The 15608-nt window shown below is 32.3% G+C and overlaps 1 protein-coding gene across 1 annotated transcript in view; it reads right to left on the bottom strand.

Annotated features, from left to right (window-relative positions):
- Positions 1 to 15608, bottom strand: part of LOC129920175 (dynein axonemal heavy chain 5) — a 78960-nt gene that overhangs the window by 40724 nt on the left and 22628 nt on the right. The window contains exons 12-19 of the mRNA XM_056001401.1: positions 15076 to 15209; positions 14797 to 14942; positions 13935 to 14700; positions 9571 to 9770; positions 7628 to 9502; positions 7394 to 7566; positions 827 to 982; positions 373 to 583 (exon numbers count right to left, since the gene is read on the bottom strand). Coding sequence (XP_055857376.1) covers positions 373 to 583; positions 827 to 982; positions 7394 to 7566; positions 7628 to 9502; positions 9571 to 9770; positions 13935 to 14700; positions 14797 to 14942; positions 15076 to 15209 — 3661 coding nt within the window. The remainder of the gene's footprint in view (positions 1 to 372; positions 584 to 826; positions 983 to 7393; positions 7567 to 7627; positions 9503 to 9570; positions 9771 to 13934; positions 14701 to 14796; positions 14943 to 15075; positions 15210 to 15608) is intronic.

Genomic DNA, 15608 nt, shown 5'->3' with positions numbered 1-15608 from the left:
GTTTTGAGAAGAGAAATAAAGTTTTTGAGAAAAATACTCAATAAAACTACGAATATAACGAATTTGAATTTTGTTTTGTCTGTATGTGGCAGCAGGTAGCTTACAATATTCATCCAATTTTAATGAAATTTGGTGGAGATATAGATTTCAATCTGCAAATGAACATAGGCTATATTTTAACTGTCAAAAACAGTATTTTCTAGGACATTAAAGTCTTCAAAGGCCTTAATACCATTTAGTATCGTATTTGTTACTGTATTTTCAAAAAGTAGGTCACTTGTCACGTCAGACCCACCCAATTTTCCATCGATTAATAAAAAAACAAACCATCCACTAGCCCCCCTCAAACCCAATCCATCCTTCAAAACTTACCATAGTAATAAAAATTCCAAACTCCTGATTCATTTCAATTGTGTCGCCATCTGTGAATACAAATGATTTCTTCTTTTCCTTCTTGGCTGTTAGAACAACAGCAACTTGTTGTGCTGCCACAGACAGGACAGGTAACTCAATACGATTAAATTCATCAAAACAACCCCAAGTTCCGGATTGCGATAGTCCCTTGTAGATTCGTCCCAATCCCCTAAAAAGTAAAAGAAAAATTGAAAAAAAAAATAGGATAAATAGCTTAAACACACGTTGGAATTTATTTCAAAGTCTTATTTGTTTTTTTTTTTTAAGACTCCGTATGGGAGATAAAATAAAACAGACATTCAATTAGTGGAATGCAATATAATGAAGATGTGTTATAGTTTTTTCTTTTTTCAATTTTCTATTATATTCCCATTTTGTAGGTACTTGGAGGAATGAGATATATTTATTTTACCTGTAATCCATTTGATCGGAGCAATTAAATACGACCACATATTTAGCTAGCGTCTTGCCCATATCCTTGACAGTTTCTGTTTTGCCAGTTCCTGCTGGGCCACACGGACTGCCACCCATGCTAAGAGTTAATGCCTGTGCTAGAGTAATATAACATCTGAAACAAGAGATGGATGTTGAAAATGTTGGAAAAAAATTTATTGTATTTTTTTTCTTTTTAAATTCCATTTAGACAAAATGATGCGATTGTTATTCCAGAAGATATTTCTATGGTAAATATTTTTGTCTCTCTCTAAGGACTTAGAAAAAGAGAGTTATGAAAAGAGAAATTCTCAAATGAATGCGGGTTTCAACTCCTTTTTTTTTAAATATCCCTACAGACATGGACTGTGTGTTTTATTTTTTTGTTTTGTTTCTTTTTTTTTTTTTTGTGTAAATAAAATTTCACTTTGAAGTTTCTCTCTAGAAGTTATTTCATCTATCAACAAGAAGAGATGACGGCATTTTTGGTATTTACACGGAGAGAAATAATGATCTATGCTTGACTTACACCATTTAAAATTTCGAACATTGTTTTGGTAAACTTGGTTACTGTAAGGTTACCAGTCTACCGAAAAAAATTGGTCTCGTGTAAATTAACGCCATTATTATTTTTGGCTCTAAGCGTGTTTTTGCAAAATCGTTAAAAATTCTGTATTTGTTCATCATTTAATTTGATTTCTAATTGTGTAAAAAATGCAAAAACTTGAGGCCAAGTCATAAATATCTTTTAGTTTTGAGAACTGTTCAACGGGTTTAAGTTATATTTAGCAAAATTTTCAAAAACATACATACATTGGACTGGATAAAGAAATCAAAATTTCAAAAAAGTACATAAATAATTTTTTAACTCTTAAATGTAGTATTTTACATTGAAAAATTTTTAATTATAAACATTTTTTAATTATTATTTAAATAGGAAATGAATATTCAACTTTGGCAAAGGATTATTATTAATCAAAGGAAATTATTTTTATTTATTTTCTAAATACAGATGCAGCATAAAATAAAATACTTTTTAGTTTTTTAACTGTAATAGCAAGGACGAAGAAAAAAATAACAAAAATAATAAATTTTGTTTACAAAAGTTAATTTTTAAGTGAATAAATTAAAAACGGTACTCTTTTTGTGGCCGAAGCTATTTAAAAAGATGTAATTTCAGAATCAATGAGTATTTTTACTTGCTCTATAGCTATAGGGCAAGTATTGGTTTCGTGTCAAAAAAAATTCGAGGTTTTAATCAAAACTAACATTACGATGATGGAGAAGTCCGAAAAAGTTTTCGTCATGACGTCCGTCGGTCTGTGAGTCGGTGCGTCGAGTCGGTGCGTCGAGTCGGTGCGTCGAGTCGGTGCGTCGTCGTCACAAAAAGCTGTACATGAAGCTGCAGTCTAAACGGGCGGACGGATTTTCTTGAAATTTGGTAAATATGATTTTTTTGTAATTTCCAAGGTTGTTTTTTTTTTTTTTGTTTTTAATACTTCGCTTAGAACGTATACCTCCCTTACAAAGCTTTCGAGTTATTGCAATTTTCTCGAAAACGGCTCTAACGATTTTGATTAAATTTAACACACGTAATACTGTACGTAGTTCTAACATATCTGCGTTTTTAGTTTTTTTTTTTTTAATGCGGATAGTGAAAATATGACATTAACTTTTTTTTTTAAATCGCGGATGTCGGCTCTTCCCGTACATCTTAATGAGTTATTCCAATTTTCCCGAAAACGACTCTAAAGATTTAGATTAACTTTGACATACTAATTCAATTATAACTAATTCAAAATATTTTTCCTAAAAAGCTTTGACATAAAATCTTCTTTTATCATAAGAGCAAGTACGTGCGACCCCAGTCGTGCATTTTATTTTTACTGTTATTTATTAGGCACTTTGCTACTCTTCTTGAAGAAAATGCGAATAAAACAAGTTTTATTCCATTCCCAACGTTTCGTAGGTGTTTCTAACTTCTTCAGGGGCATATTTATTTTATTAAATTGTTCAATAAATATCACATTATTTGCTTCTCCTCTGCTCCTATTGCATACAATGTTTATCAATCAGACGGCAAAAATCAAATTTAACAATTTACACTTATATCACAGCCGGACATCAAAAACTTTCTTTAAGCTTTATTTTGAGTCTTAGTTTTTTGAATTTTTTTTTTTTTCACATACAAAATTTTAATATACATATTTTTAAAATTACATTCTACTGTCTGTTTAATAACTTCACAATCTCTTAAGTTTAGGTAAAACGGGTGTGAAGTTGGATAATCGATTCAGCCTGTTCGGCGACATTTAAAAACCTAGTTTCAAATTTTTTGAATGAAAAGTCGAGGTTTTCAATATGGAAGAAGATTCAATTATGTTAACAGTAAGCAAACATTTGACAGAAACATAATGTGTTAAATAGTTAATAGAAAATAGCATACCAACTTTATTTAAATTTTTTTGTTTAAAAAAAATTATTAGGTAAATAATAAAAATAAAAATGACGTTTAATTTTGAATATTTTTGAATTTGACAATTTTTTTTTGTTATTCTGTAGAATAAATTATTCTTGATTGAAAAATTCAATATTGTTATCTGATTGTTTATGAGCCTAATAACTTTATTCTTCGAACAGTTAACTGACTTTTTATTAGAAGATTGAAAAATCGGCTCTTAAAAACATATTTAATTTTTTTAATATCTGTTTTATTTTTTTCCCCAATACATTTATTTGCAAAATTTGTATATAAAAAGTCTTAAAAATTTTAGCAACTTGAAATCTAATCGTGCATTTTAAATTTTGGGTAATTTCAAATCAAAATCTTCTATTTCATTAAACGAATAGTAAGACTTTTTTTTCAAAGTATTTTCTCCCAGTATATTTCTGCCTCTAACCCAATTTAACATTCTTTTCCTGTCCAAACATCCTGGCAGAAATCCAACTTATATCTACTGCGTATCATCTTCTCTTGCCGGTGAGTATCAATCAATACATATACATTGTTGTTGATACCATCCTTGTTATGTTTGTGATGATGGAACACATATTTCCTCGTGCGTCGAGTCGAGTTGAGACACATAAAATGCAAACTCCGCCCGAATTGAATAAAGTTCGAACTTTGTCCCGTAATTCCCCCAAGATTCCTCTTCACAGATATGATGCATCATCATACTTTTTGTTTCCATCAACCAGGATGGGAGGGGATTTAAACCCTAGTTGATCGGATGCTCTTTAGTGCCAGGTTAACATATATCCTCACTCACTTTGACATTTCGATTCAGCTCAAAAATATGTTTCCAGTTCATGAGATTGTTTGTCAAAATCAAGAAAACATTTTGTGTGTGTTGAGTGCATACTTCCTTCCGTTTTTTGGGGGAAAATAAGTTTAATTTTAAAACAACAAAAAAACAATAAAGGAGAAGGAAATGTATGAGTGTCAATAAAGATTTTGAGGGAAAATTTGAAAACTGCTTAGCACTCGAAGTAACATCTGCTTCACAACAATTTTTCATATCCGAAAAAGTGTCAAAGGATTGAGGAACAAATCAAGACAATTTGTGGTGGGAAATTACATTAAAAACTGGTAAATCGCAACTGAAACTAAAAATAACTACAAAATCTCTTTAAAAAAAAACTTTAAGACTGTTAAAAAAATTAGGGAATTTTTCTCCTTTTTTTTGGGAAATTTAAGCAACACCCACCTCAACACTTATCGTTTTTTTTCATAAATTTCAATTTAAGATTTTGAATTTGTGTCTTTCTTATTTTACTTTGGCTTTCAAGTAGCGCTATAAACTTTCAGTCAGGTGGAGTAGATATTTTTATTATCCTTCGATATGCATATCCTTAGGGAATAAAATGGAATAAAAGGGATTCCTTTTTGGTAAGGTAAATTTTCACTGTTAGCATGAAAATGATTAGGGCTATATCTGAGGGTTAAGGTATTTAAGCACCTCAAGGCAATTCTGTTTGTCTCTCAACTTAGAAAGGAATTCCCATCAACAACCAAGAAAGTAAAAAAAAAAAGAACGAAAAGTTAATACCACACTACGTGGGTGTGTGGAAGGATAATCAGACTGATTTTGGTTACATTTTTGTGTGGGATTTTCGTTTTTTTTTTTTTTAAATCGAATTTAAATTCTTGACGAGAAAAGAAACTAAATTTTGTGTGTGGTAGAGGGAAGGGGAAAAGGGATGGGAATGAATGTTAAGTTAAGTAGGTGAGAAAATTACCTGAGAAATTTAACTCAAGGAAAAGGACCTTGTTTTTTACTTCTCTCAAGGGATAAAACGAGTGTAGGTACTTTGAATAAAATCAAAAGCAAAGCAAATACGTGTTTTGAAATAACAGTGTAGAGGTATCATTGGATTTCAATTTGCTTCTCATTATGGAGGGTTCATATTACGACGACGACGGCATATATGACATTATACGGTTTGATTTTGGAATTTTAATATTTCGTGTAGTTGAGATTTTTGAAAGTAGGAATACTTAAGGCTGATTTTTTTGTTTCAATGGTAAACACGTGTTGGTCGACATAGAAATATTATTGTCACGCTTACTTTTGGAGGCCTTTTATCCGTCTAAGGAATAAAATGTTAAAATTCAAAACTTTTGTCATTAGACATCTCAAAGACGGTAGAATTTATTCGCAAGCATTGGAAACTAAATAAAAATTGTCTTCAAAAGCATTTGCAATTTGCAGACTTTCGCAAAGTATTATAGAATTTCGCAAGCAATGCAAACTTAGTAAACATGATTACAAACAAAATTGCGATTTGGTAGAAACTTTCAAAAATGGGTGCTTGACTTTTTCGCAAACTTTCGGAAACTTTTATTTAATTTCGCAAGCAATTTAAACTGATTGCAAATTATCTTAAAGGCATGAGATTTCGTAGAAACTTTCAAAAGTGAGTTATTAACTTTTTGTAGACTTTAGCAAACTATCATAAAATTTCGCAAGCGTTGAAATCATTTGCAATTGCAATTTGGTATATTAGTGGTTGATCTGTTCACAGACTTTCGCAAGCAATTTTAACTAATTGCAAATTATCTTCAAAAGCATTTACATTTTCTTAAAAACTTTGAAAAGTGAGAATTTACTTTTTGCAGGCTTCCTCATACTATCATAGAATTTCGTAAGCGATTGCAACTAGTTAAAAATTATCTTAACAACATGCAGTTTCGTAGAAACTTTCCAAGCGCAGGTTTTGGCAAGTATAGAATTGAATAAAAAAATTTAAATGACAAACATGAGCAAATGTTAAAAAAAAATTAATTATCAAATTTTTTGTTTCTCGCAAGTTGTTTCAGATTTTCACGAAAATTATCAGAAAAACATCAAATTATAAAGAAGTATTCGAGGAAACCTTTCGCAAACTATCGCAGAATTTCGCAGACCACGGGAACTGCGTGTTATCATGACAAACACAATTTGTAAAACTTATTATATCGCAGATTCGTATAATCTTTTGCAAGCTACCAAAATTTGAAATTTTTCCGAAAACAAAACATAAGTCGCAGATTTATAAATCTACATTGCAATTTTGCAATACTATACATTGTTATTATTTCATAAGGTTTTGAAGTTATTTATTTGATTGTAATTGAAAGAAACCTTACCAATGTCTTTTATGCAAATATGTTAAATTATTGCGAATGATTTTCGCAAAGTTGTCAATCGAAGTTTGGCTGGTTTCAATAGACTAAAGCATGATATACTTTCGCAAATTAATACGAAGTCGTGTGTATTTATGAAAACTGATTTTTTTATATGAGTTTTTCAATGACATAAAATTTATATAAGTTTTAACCAATAACATACATAATGATAATTGTGATTTTTTGCAAATATTGCAAACTATGTAAAAAAAATACTTGTGCAAGCTCTCAACAAGTGAAAATAATCACAAATAGCAAGATGTCGAAAGTTATATTAAAATAATGGGAGCATTGCTATTTGCAGAAGAACTATGCGAACCTTATGCCAGATGATGCAGATTTTTGCAAATTTATTTTGCGAAATTTACGAATAAATTGTTTTTTAGATAAAACTTTTGGAAATTTTCTGAAATTGTCAGAAAGTTTAACAAAATTGCAAAATACTGCAAATGTACAAAATTAATTTCAAACTGTATCGCAATCTTTCGCAAAAGTATTGCAAACAATTGCAAACTGCGAATAATCACAGATTTTTGAATCACAAAACACTTCAAAAGTTTTTCATGTGATTCGCACTGAGTTTATGCAAACTAAAGAAGATGTTTAAATACTTTTGCGTTACTGCAAAATCTCAAAAGTATCACAACGCTGTACAAATATTTTTTTCTTAAGATTTCGAGATTTTTATTGAGAGCTTTTCAACAGAGGTTCGGACATTTTCGAAAAATCCCGCAATTCCTCAATAATTTTCGCAAACCCTCGCAAGCCTTCGCAAATTATCCTATAAGGCTAAATTGATCATACAGTAGCTTTTAAATTGGTTGAAAAGCATCGCAAACATTAAATATCGAGATAAGTATCAATAAAAATGAAACTTACCTGTCCGTTAACGGTGTAATAACCAACCTATCTGTACATCCCAAATACTCATTTTGATAGGTAAATGTAACATCTGTAATCGATATCCACGTCTTGTCCAAATCCTCCTTAAAATAGAATCTACACTGCTTCAGCCATTCAAAATCATTTGCAGATTTTATATTCATTCGACACTGAAAAAAAAAAAACAACAATAAAAATATTCCATTTCAAACCCAAACTCCATATTTTTACCAAAATATCAAAAATATCCCTCTGATGTACATGAATCGTAATCAATGTTTCAAAATTTGTTCTCTCAATTTTCGTTAAATTCCTTGTTGTCTGATCGATCAAAGTATTTAACAATTCTAAAAATTTATTATTTGTTTCCGACATGACCTTCCTCTCATGCCTGGCCTGCATTAATGCCATCTCAGCATCTCGCGTCCAAATCATCTGAATCCCTAATAGACCAACTTGGGCTGGTACTTTCTCCAAAAATGCTACCAAAGCGAAATTGGGATCGTTTATGGTCGCATAGGCAGTCCTGATAATCGAGTGCAAGGATTGCTGTGCGGTAACCAGTAATTGAGTTAGCCATGTCTCGACAGAGCCTTCTGCTCGAATAGCTCGATCTAATTGTATTGATTCACCTTCACACGACATGATGGCCATCATTTTATTATATTCGATATCATGGAACCGAACATGACGTGTGTTATCGAATATCGATAAAAGATGATTTTGTATTGTGTGAGAGTCTGAAGCTTGTCCAAGGATCTCCAATAGAGCTGGATCAGAGACGAAGAAAAATCGTGGGAACATCATTCGCTTGCGTTCCAAATAACCACTTAGGGACTTTTGACAGATCTCAAGTTGTTCCTGGAGATGCGGGAGGAGTTGTTTGAGAAGATCATCTCCCACACAGCAGGCAACAACTCCGGGAGTTTCATGGGCCCTCTGCATAATCTTCTGCCAAGACTTGTCGATCTTTGAAAACCGTTTAGCTTCTTTTGGAAGTTGCTTGGCAATGTCTCCACCAACAAACACTGCCTCCAAATAAACCCACATATTCTGAACCAGCAGCCATCGTTCCAGGATCTCATTGGAATTTGACAAATCATAGACCCATTGTTGGATCTGTTTACGGAATGGAGCATTATATCGATTAGATAGAAGAGAACCAAGAACCATGAGACTGTCTTCAAGCTGACCAATAGTTTCAGCTGTGGTGTCACCACGAAGAAGAAGCTCTCCACGATTGTTGAAACTCATGAACTGTAGCTCATGTACAGACCACTCGTTGGTAACCTGCTTCAATTTAGCTTCGATATCTTTCTCTTTCATAGCAGAGATACAAATATCTTCGATATCTTCTTTGTGTTTTAACAAAGGAGCTTCCAAAATGTTCTTCAGAGAAAAACCTTCGCTGTCAAATTCGAAAATGTACTGAGTCACGTCCATAATTCGTTGCCAATGACGTGGCTTCATAGCTTTGTTAGCCATCAACTCCAACAACGGACACATGTCATTAAAATCATCGATAGTTTTTTTGAGGGCATGAAAAGCTGGCCATTCTTTAAGACCTTTTGGAAGTTTCCGGCAACGATTTTGAAACTCCATCAGCTCATTATTGATCTCTTCAATGTCAACCTCATTCCAAGGGATATCATAATAGCTACTTACTCTATCTATGACATCATTATAAAGTTTGTAGAGCTTTTGTAAAAGATTTAGCTCTTTTCTTATTTGACCCAACTCAGGATAATCTGTCTGTGGTAAGCCGAATAGTTCTTCTCCACTCTGATAAGTTTGGAGTCTTCTCCACATACCCTCGAATCGATTTTGGAACAATATCAATCGATCTGAAGCTTCACGAGGTGTCAGACCTGGTTGCATAGGTCCAGCATTTCGATATTCATTTACATAATCGATTTTATCTTGACGGAAATTTTGAAGATTCGTCTTCAAATCACCTTGGAATGTTGGTTGCATATCGAGTAGCTTAACTTGTGCTTGTAATGCACAAGCTTGTAGATTCTGGAAGGTTGATCGAAGATTATCAACCAAATCAAATTGTTCACGTTCAACTTGAACTTCGTAACGTGTAAGAACGTTGAAAGCTTCCTGAAACAGTTTATAAAAAAGCTCTTTAAGTTCGGAGGGTTTACTTCAAAAAGTTAATAGGGTATTACCTCGATGGGATCAATTCTCATCTCCATGTCAACTTCTTGTTCACGAATTTTACCCAAAGTCTCCATAATCATACGAACATCGTCCAAGTCCCGGATTGATCGATCAAGCTTACGATCCATTTCATTGATCACCGCATAAACATAGTCCATTTCTTTTTTGTACTTCTTTTTCATGGCTTGACCGATTTTGTGATTGCAAGCTTAGAAAGAGAAAATATTTGTAGAGTTTAAAATTGAAAAAATTTTGAATGCTATCAATCCTATAGAAAGTTTTACCCGGAAAAAAACTTTTCACCCGAAATATTAAGAGCGAATACAAGTTTAAACCGAATGAAAATTTAACTTTCACCAAACTACAAAAATTTAACCCATAAAATTATTCACAAGGGGAATTTTCCAATACCTGCCTAACTATTAATTGTTTTTTTTTTTTTCCACACCTATTCAGCCTGATTCGGGAGAAGGGCTCCGAATCAAAATATTCCAAGAATATCATTACTTTTTTGTTTTATATTTGTTCTCTTGGCCATAGAGGAAGAAATACCTAGAGACGCGACTTCGGTTGGTTTTTCTCTTCCACCCTACAAGCTGCAATGAGAGGAAAAACTCCACAGTGCTTATATGTGGTAGTTTTCCCGTGCATTTTAAATGGCACCAACACATTCAACTGTGGAGTTGAGCTCAAAACAATTAAAAACAATTTAAGTGCTCAGTAGGAAATAAATTCATAAAAAAATAATATAATAAATTCAAAACACGAACCTTTTTTTTTTATTTCTGTACATATTTATTGAAAGGTGGGTGTCTGGAGTGAGTTATTTGAGCTATTCAAGTTCATGTACAAACCAAAATCATGTTTAAATTCAAAATTTGTGAGGACATCTACTGGTGAAAGGAAGGTATTAAACGAATTGTACTTTTCACACGTATTCACAGATAGGAAAACAAGAGAAAAATAAGAGAGATTATCTGAAATTAAATTTGCGGGTGTTTTAGGTAAGGGGGGTACGAGTCGGCTCTCTAGGTATTTATTCCTCTATGCTCTTGGCGTTAATAAATGATAAAAAAGCACAAAATGTCCCTAACTTGTTGATTGGGAGATCTTCTTCCTAACGCGATTCCCCGAGAGTTTTCAAGTGAAAAAATACTTTTTACTTTTCTTCTGTTATGAACTCCGGGAGACAAGTTGTTCATGTTCGAAAATTTACCTTTTTTTCGGATGAAATGGGAAACCAATGATTTTTGTCACTTAAGTTTGAAGGCGAACAAAAATTCAGTTTAATGGATTGAAATTGGTTAAAATTGTAGCGAGACAAAAATTATTTGGGCGAAAAGTTTTCAGAGTGAAACTTAGAATAGAGTTAAATATGTTAAATTTAAAATGCAAAATTTTTTGGGCAGAATCTGGTTCAAGAAGGAAGAAACGTTGAACACTGTGAAACACTTAGCCAGGGCTAAGAGAGAAATTTTACAGAACAAAATGCAGTGAAAGAGAAGAGAACATGACTGAGAAGGTTTTTTGAAGTATTAAGTAAGATAAAGTAAGACAACTTAACTCGGGACAAGCTATCTTAGGAAATCTCGACTCGAAATTGTACGTCAAGTTAATCTGAGTGGAGCTCGACTTAGTCAAACTACGTTAAGCCTGGTACGCTGCTCGCGCTAAATTTTAGCTGAGATAAAATTCCCATACAAGTTATCGATAACTTGTATGGGATTCATTTTATCTCGGCTAAAAATTTTCGATAATTTGTATGGAAGCTAAAATTTAGCGCGAGCAGCGTACCAGGCTTTAGCAAAAAATTAATGCATTGAACATTTTTTGGGAAAAAGCGCAGCGAATGATAAATAAGCATTAACTCATTCAAACATAGTTTTTAAAAGGCTGAAGTGGAGAAAGTTTTAGAATAATTACTTTAAGAAACTTATACCATAATTTTGTGGTTGCAAAGCACGAAACAATTATTTTTGCAAGAATTGGATAAAAGTTAATTCTAAAGGGTGATTTAGGAGGAAGAGGAATGTGCCAAAAAGGTAAGGTCGAGACAAGAAAAAAATCGTATGGGATGAGGGATCTAGGGAAGGGCCTATTTCCTAAAAAATTGATTTGATTTGGAAAAAAAATTATTTAATTCAACGCATATCACCAAGCAAAAAACTTTTTTGTATGGTTTTTAAATGACACAGTTTTTGAAAAATTAATATCCAAAATCAAAATTTTCCAAAATCAAAATTTTGAAAAATTAAATTTCGAACAATTTTTTTTTCAAAACTATATGAAATTATTGTAACTCTTACGTGGGCTTGAGGTCAAGTCTACGTAGGAGTTACAATTATTCATAAAAAAAGGTCACGAAGATAGAAACAATCTATACGAAAATAAGTACTTATCTTGATTTCAAAATTCAATCTATTTAAAAAAAAAAAAACAGAAAACCGTATGTGAAATTGTCTTGTCGTTTTCGAGAAATTAAACAAAAAAAAAAAACTAATTTTGTTGGTAATTTAATTTATGAAACATAAAACAAACACCTCTCTTTTATTATTTTTTAAACATTCAGACTTGAATTGATCAATTTTTTCATTGATAACGACTGAAAACTGAACTATGTATGAATTTTTCTTACTAAGTCCAGGGCGCCCGCCGTCCATGAATTCTAGCTGTTAGGGCTTTAAGGCAATAAAATTACAATTTTTTTTAATGAAAAAATAACTGTTCCTAACATGCATACAACATGATTTTGTACCTATGCATGACAACACTTCAAATATTTGTTGTAAAATTGTTTTAAATAAAAATTAACTAAAACAATAAATCTTTTATTGGTAGCCTTTTAAGACTAAATGGTGCATGCTTATGTTTTCCGAAATATAGGTAATAAAATTTATGACTTTAAAACATATTACAAAGGTTTTTGTCATGGTTTTCCTTCAATAGTTTTTTTTTTTTTAATCAAATGCACTCAATCAAAATTTATATTGAAAATTTCTCAGTTGTAAGATAAATATCAAATCTCTGAAAAAGCTGCGTAATTAAGAATTTATGTATTCTATCTATCTAAAATGTATGAGTTTTCTGGTAAACTTTTGAATGACTTTTATTTTATTACTAAGCCTTATTGCGATTTACAACTATCAATCGATAGTTGATAAAAATTTAATATCGATATCTTATCACTTATTTTAAAAAAAAGTTTTGAAAGTAGAGAATGGTTCAAACCATTTATTAAACGAAATCTATTTGCAAAAATTCTATTAAACAGTTGACCAATTTTCCTATAATTTATGTTTAAAAATCCCAAATTTCAGTAGGTATTTATCAACTATCGATTAATAGTTGTAAATCACAATACGGGTGATTGTTTTCTTCATAAGAATAAATTAATAAAACAAGAAAATTAAATAAACGAAGAAAATTTACCACAAAGTAAGATTTAAAAATTTATGTCTAAACAACCTGGTACAAGGAATAACATTTCTTCCAAAAATAAAGACTTTTATCAAGTTTCTTCCATTATTATTAACAAAGAAATTATCATTAACATGACTAAATGCATACCAAAGTAAGAGTTTTTTTAATTAATAAATATCTCAATCAAAAATCAAGTTTTTTTTTTATCATATTCTGGACCCTGTATATTAACGACTTAGTTAAGCAAAAAAAAATAGTACTATTGTTTTAGTTGTCAGGAGCACCTATATTTATTATACTTTTTTTTTTGTAACAAAAACGACTAAGTACCTACATTCAATTCAATTCCATTAGTCCCAAAAAAAACTATCACCTATTAGCTAATTGCTTAGCTAAATACAAATAAAACACAACATCCTAATAAACCATGAAATCTAAGTTGGAAGGACACCCCATCTCTCAAGCTTAAATATCCCTTCCAAAAGTGCTCATAGTTTACTATCTACTTTAACTCCTATACACCTTCGTTAAAGACGATAATTCTTTTTTTTCTTCTTATACATTTCTACTCTACTGAATGTTACTAACCTTAAACACCTCATTCTAACGGCCAAAAGATATTATTTCAGGGATTTACTTAATCTGCCCACATAAAAAGACAACAAACCACACAGACACACACCTCGAAACGACGACGAATGGAACGGAAGAAGAAGTAAAACCAATCAATCGATTTTCAGGAGACCAATGGAAAATTTTTTTCCGCGGAAAAAAGGTATTTTCTGTGTCAAAGCCTGTGGAGAATATAATCATCATCATGCATGAGGCTTGATTTGTATGGAGAGATACATACTTTCATCCCTTTTTTTGTATCCTGTGTTAATTTATGATATTTTTCAAAAAAAGTATGGAATGAGAGAACTCATTTAAATGTTAATCATGAGAAGCTTACATTTAATTTCGATAGCGAGGCCGTATTTTAATTTCTCATTATAGACCGCTATACACTGCCCAAAAACCTCAATATCAGGTTCAACCAGTAGATTAGCATCCAGTTCGGCCAAACAACGCAACGAAGTCTCAAACTCTTGCAATCCAAACTCCATCAACTGTCGCGTTGTCCTGTCATTCTTCCACAGAAAATGATATGGTTTCCAACGTTTGATATAAGCTTGAATTTCGGGCTTGACATTTTTCGTACAACTCGAGAGGAGCGACAAAGCTCTCACCACTTCTTTATTGTCCATAATCGAACTGTAGAAACTTTTCAACATATGCGGCATTTGTGGACGTTCCTCCGATGCCAAACAATACATCTTTCGACGCCTACCTTTTTTATCATCCGGTTGATGTCGACTTACTCTTGGATTGACACTATTTGCGTTTGTTGCCAATTGACTGTCCCTACCACTGGTCCATTGTGCAACACCTTTGGATATTCCGGTTATATTTTTACCAACCGTAATTACCATCTCCTGAAGCTCATCGATACTGGGCTTGATGGTGACATGGGGTATCATGAGAATAGCATTTAAAGCTAATATTGGTTTCTTTGAGACAGTTGCTGTTTCATTGCTGTTGCTAGTCGTTGTATCGTCCTCGGGGATGAAACGTCTGCGTATCATGTCTAAAGCAGCTCGAATAACCTTAATGAGGACATCAATAACTTTTCTGCTATAATAACGACGCATTTCCACAACCGCATTGCAAACCATATCCTTAAAATAAAAAGGAGAAGAGAAAAAAATATATAAAAAAAAAATATCCAGGAAACCTTTGATTATTCACAGGACAACCGACCGACTGACACCCACCTGCATCCCTTTGGGTAAACTCTCACTGGTCGAGAGTAGTGAAAGTGGATTTTCGAAGCAAGACCACAAAATACTCCAGTCTTGTTGTTGGTTACCATCTTTTTCACCGCTGGACTTTGCCGATGATTGTTGATCTTTTGGAGTAGCTATAGGAGAGACCCGGAAGGATATAATTTTTTTTTATTATTATAAAAAAGGATATGATTATCCTTCGAGGTTTTTTTTTTTTTTTGTTTCTTTTTGATTTTGTTGTCGTTGGAGAAAAAGGATAAAACTTACCATCGAATAATGTTACCACATCATTACCGGCGATTTCTTTGAATGTCGCTGTAGCTTTGTCCACTAAACTGAGGACTTCTTCTACAGCTTCCGAAACCATTTGACTTTTGCGATTTAATTCGATTGCAGCTTTTCTGTGTGAATATAATAAAATCAATATGTATGTAAATTTTGCAAAGGGAGCAATGTTCATTTGAAGGTTGAAGGTAGTGTAAATTTCTACTGGGTACAAACCTAATCGCAGTCCCTGAGGATAACCCGGTAAGTGTAAGGTGAAAAACTGCGAAAAAGGGTCATAGAACTCTTAGGAAAAAATTTCATTTGCTTCGATGTGAATATGAATATTAAGGAACCAGCGAAACACACTTTTAAAGACTTTTGGAATAAAAAGTCAGAATTGATTGCACTGTTTGTTTTACGGTTTATCATATTCGCAAAACATTGCAATTGCATAATTTCATTTTTTCGCCAAGATATGACAAAGACAAGGGATTGTAAGAGTGATTTGCGAGTGATTTGCAAGACGGAAACCT

Source organism: Episyrphus balteatus, chromosome 4, assembly GCF_945859705.1.
Source record: "Episyrphus balteatus chromosome 4, idEpiBalt1.1, whole genome shotgun sequence".
Classification (NCBI taxonomy): Eukaryota; Metazoa; Arthropoda; class Insecta; order Diptera; family Syrphidae; genus Episyrphus; species Episyrphus balteatus.
This window is presented reverse-complemented; position numbering and strand designations above follow the sequence as displayed.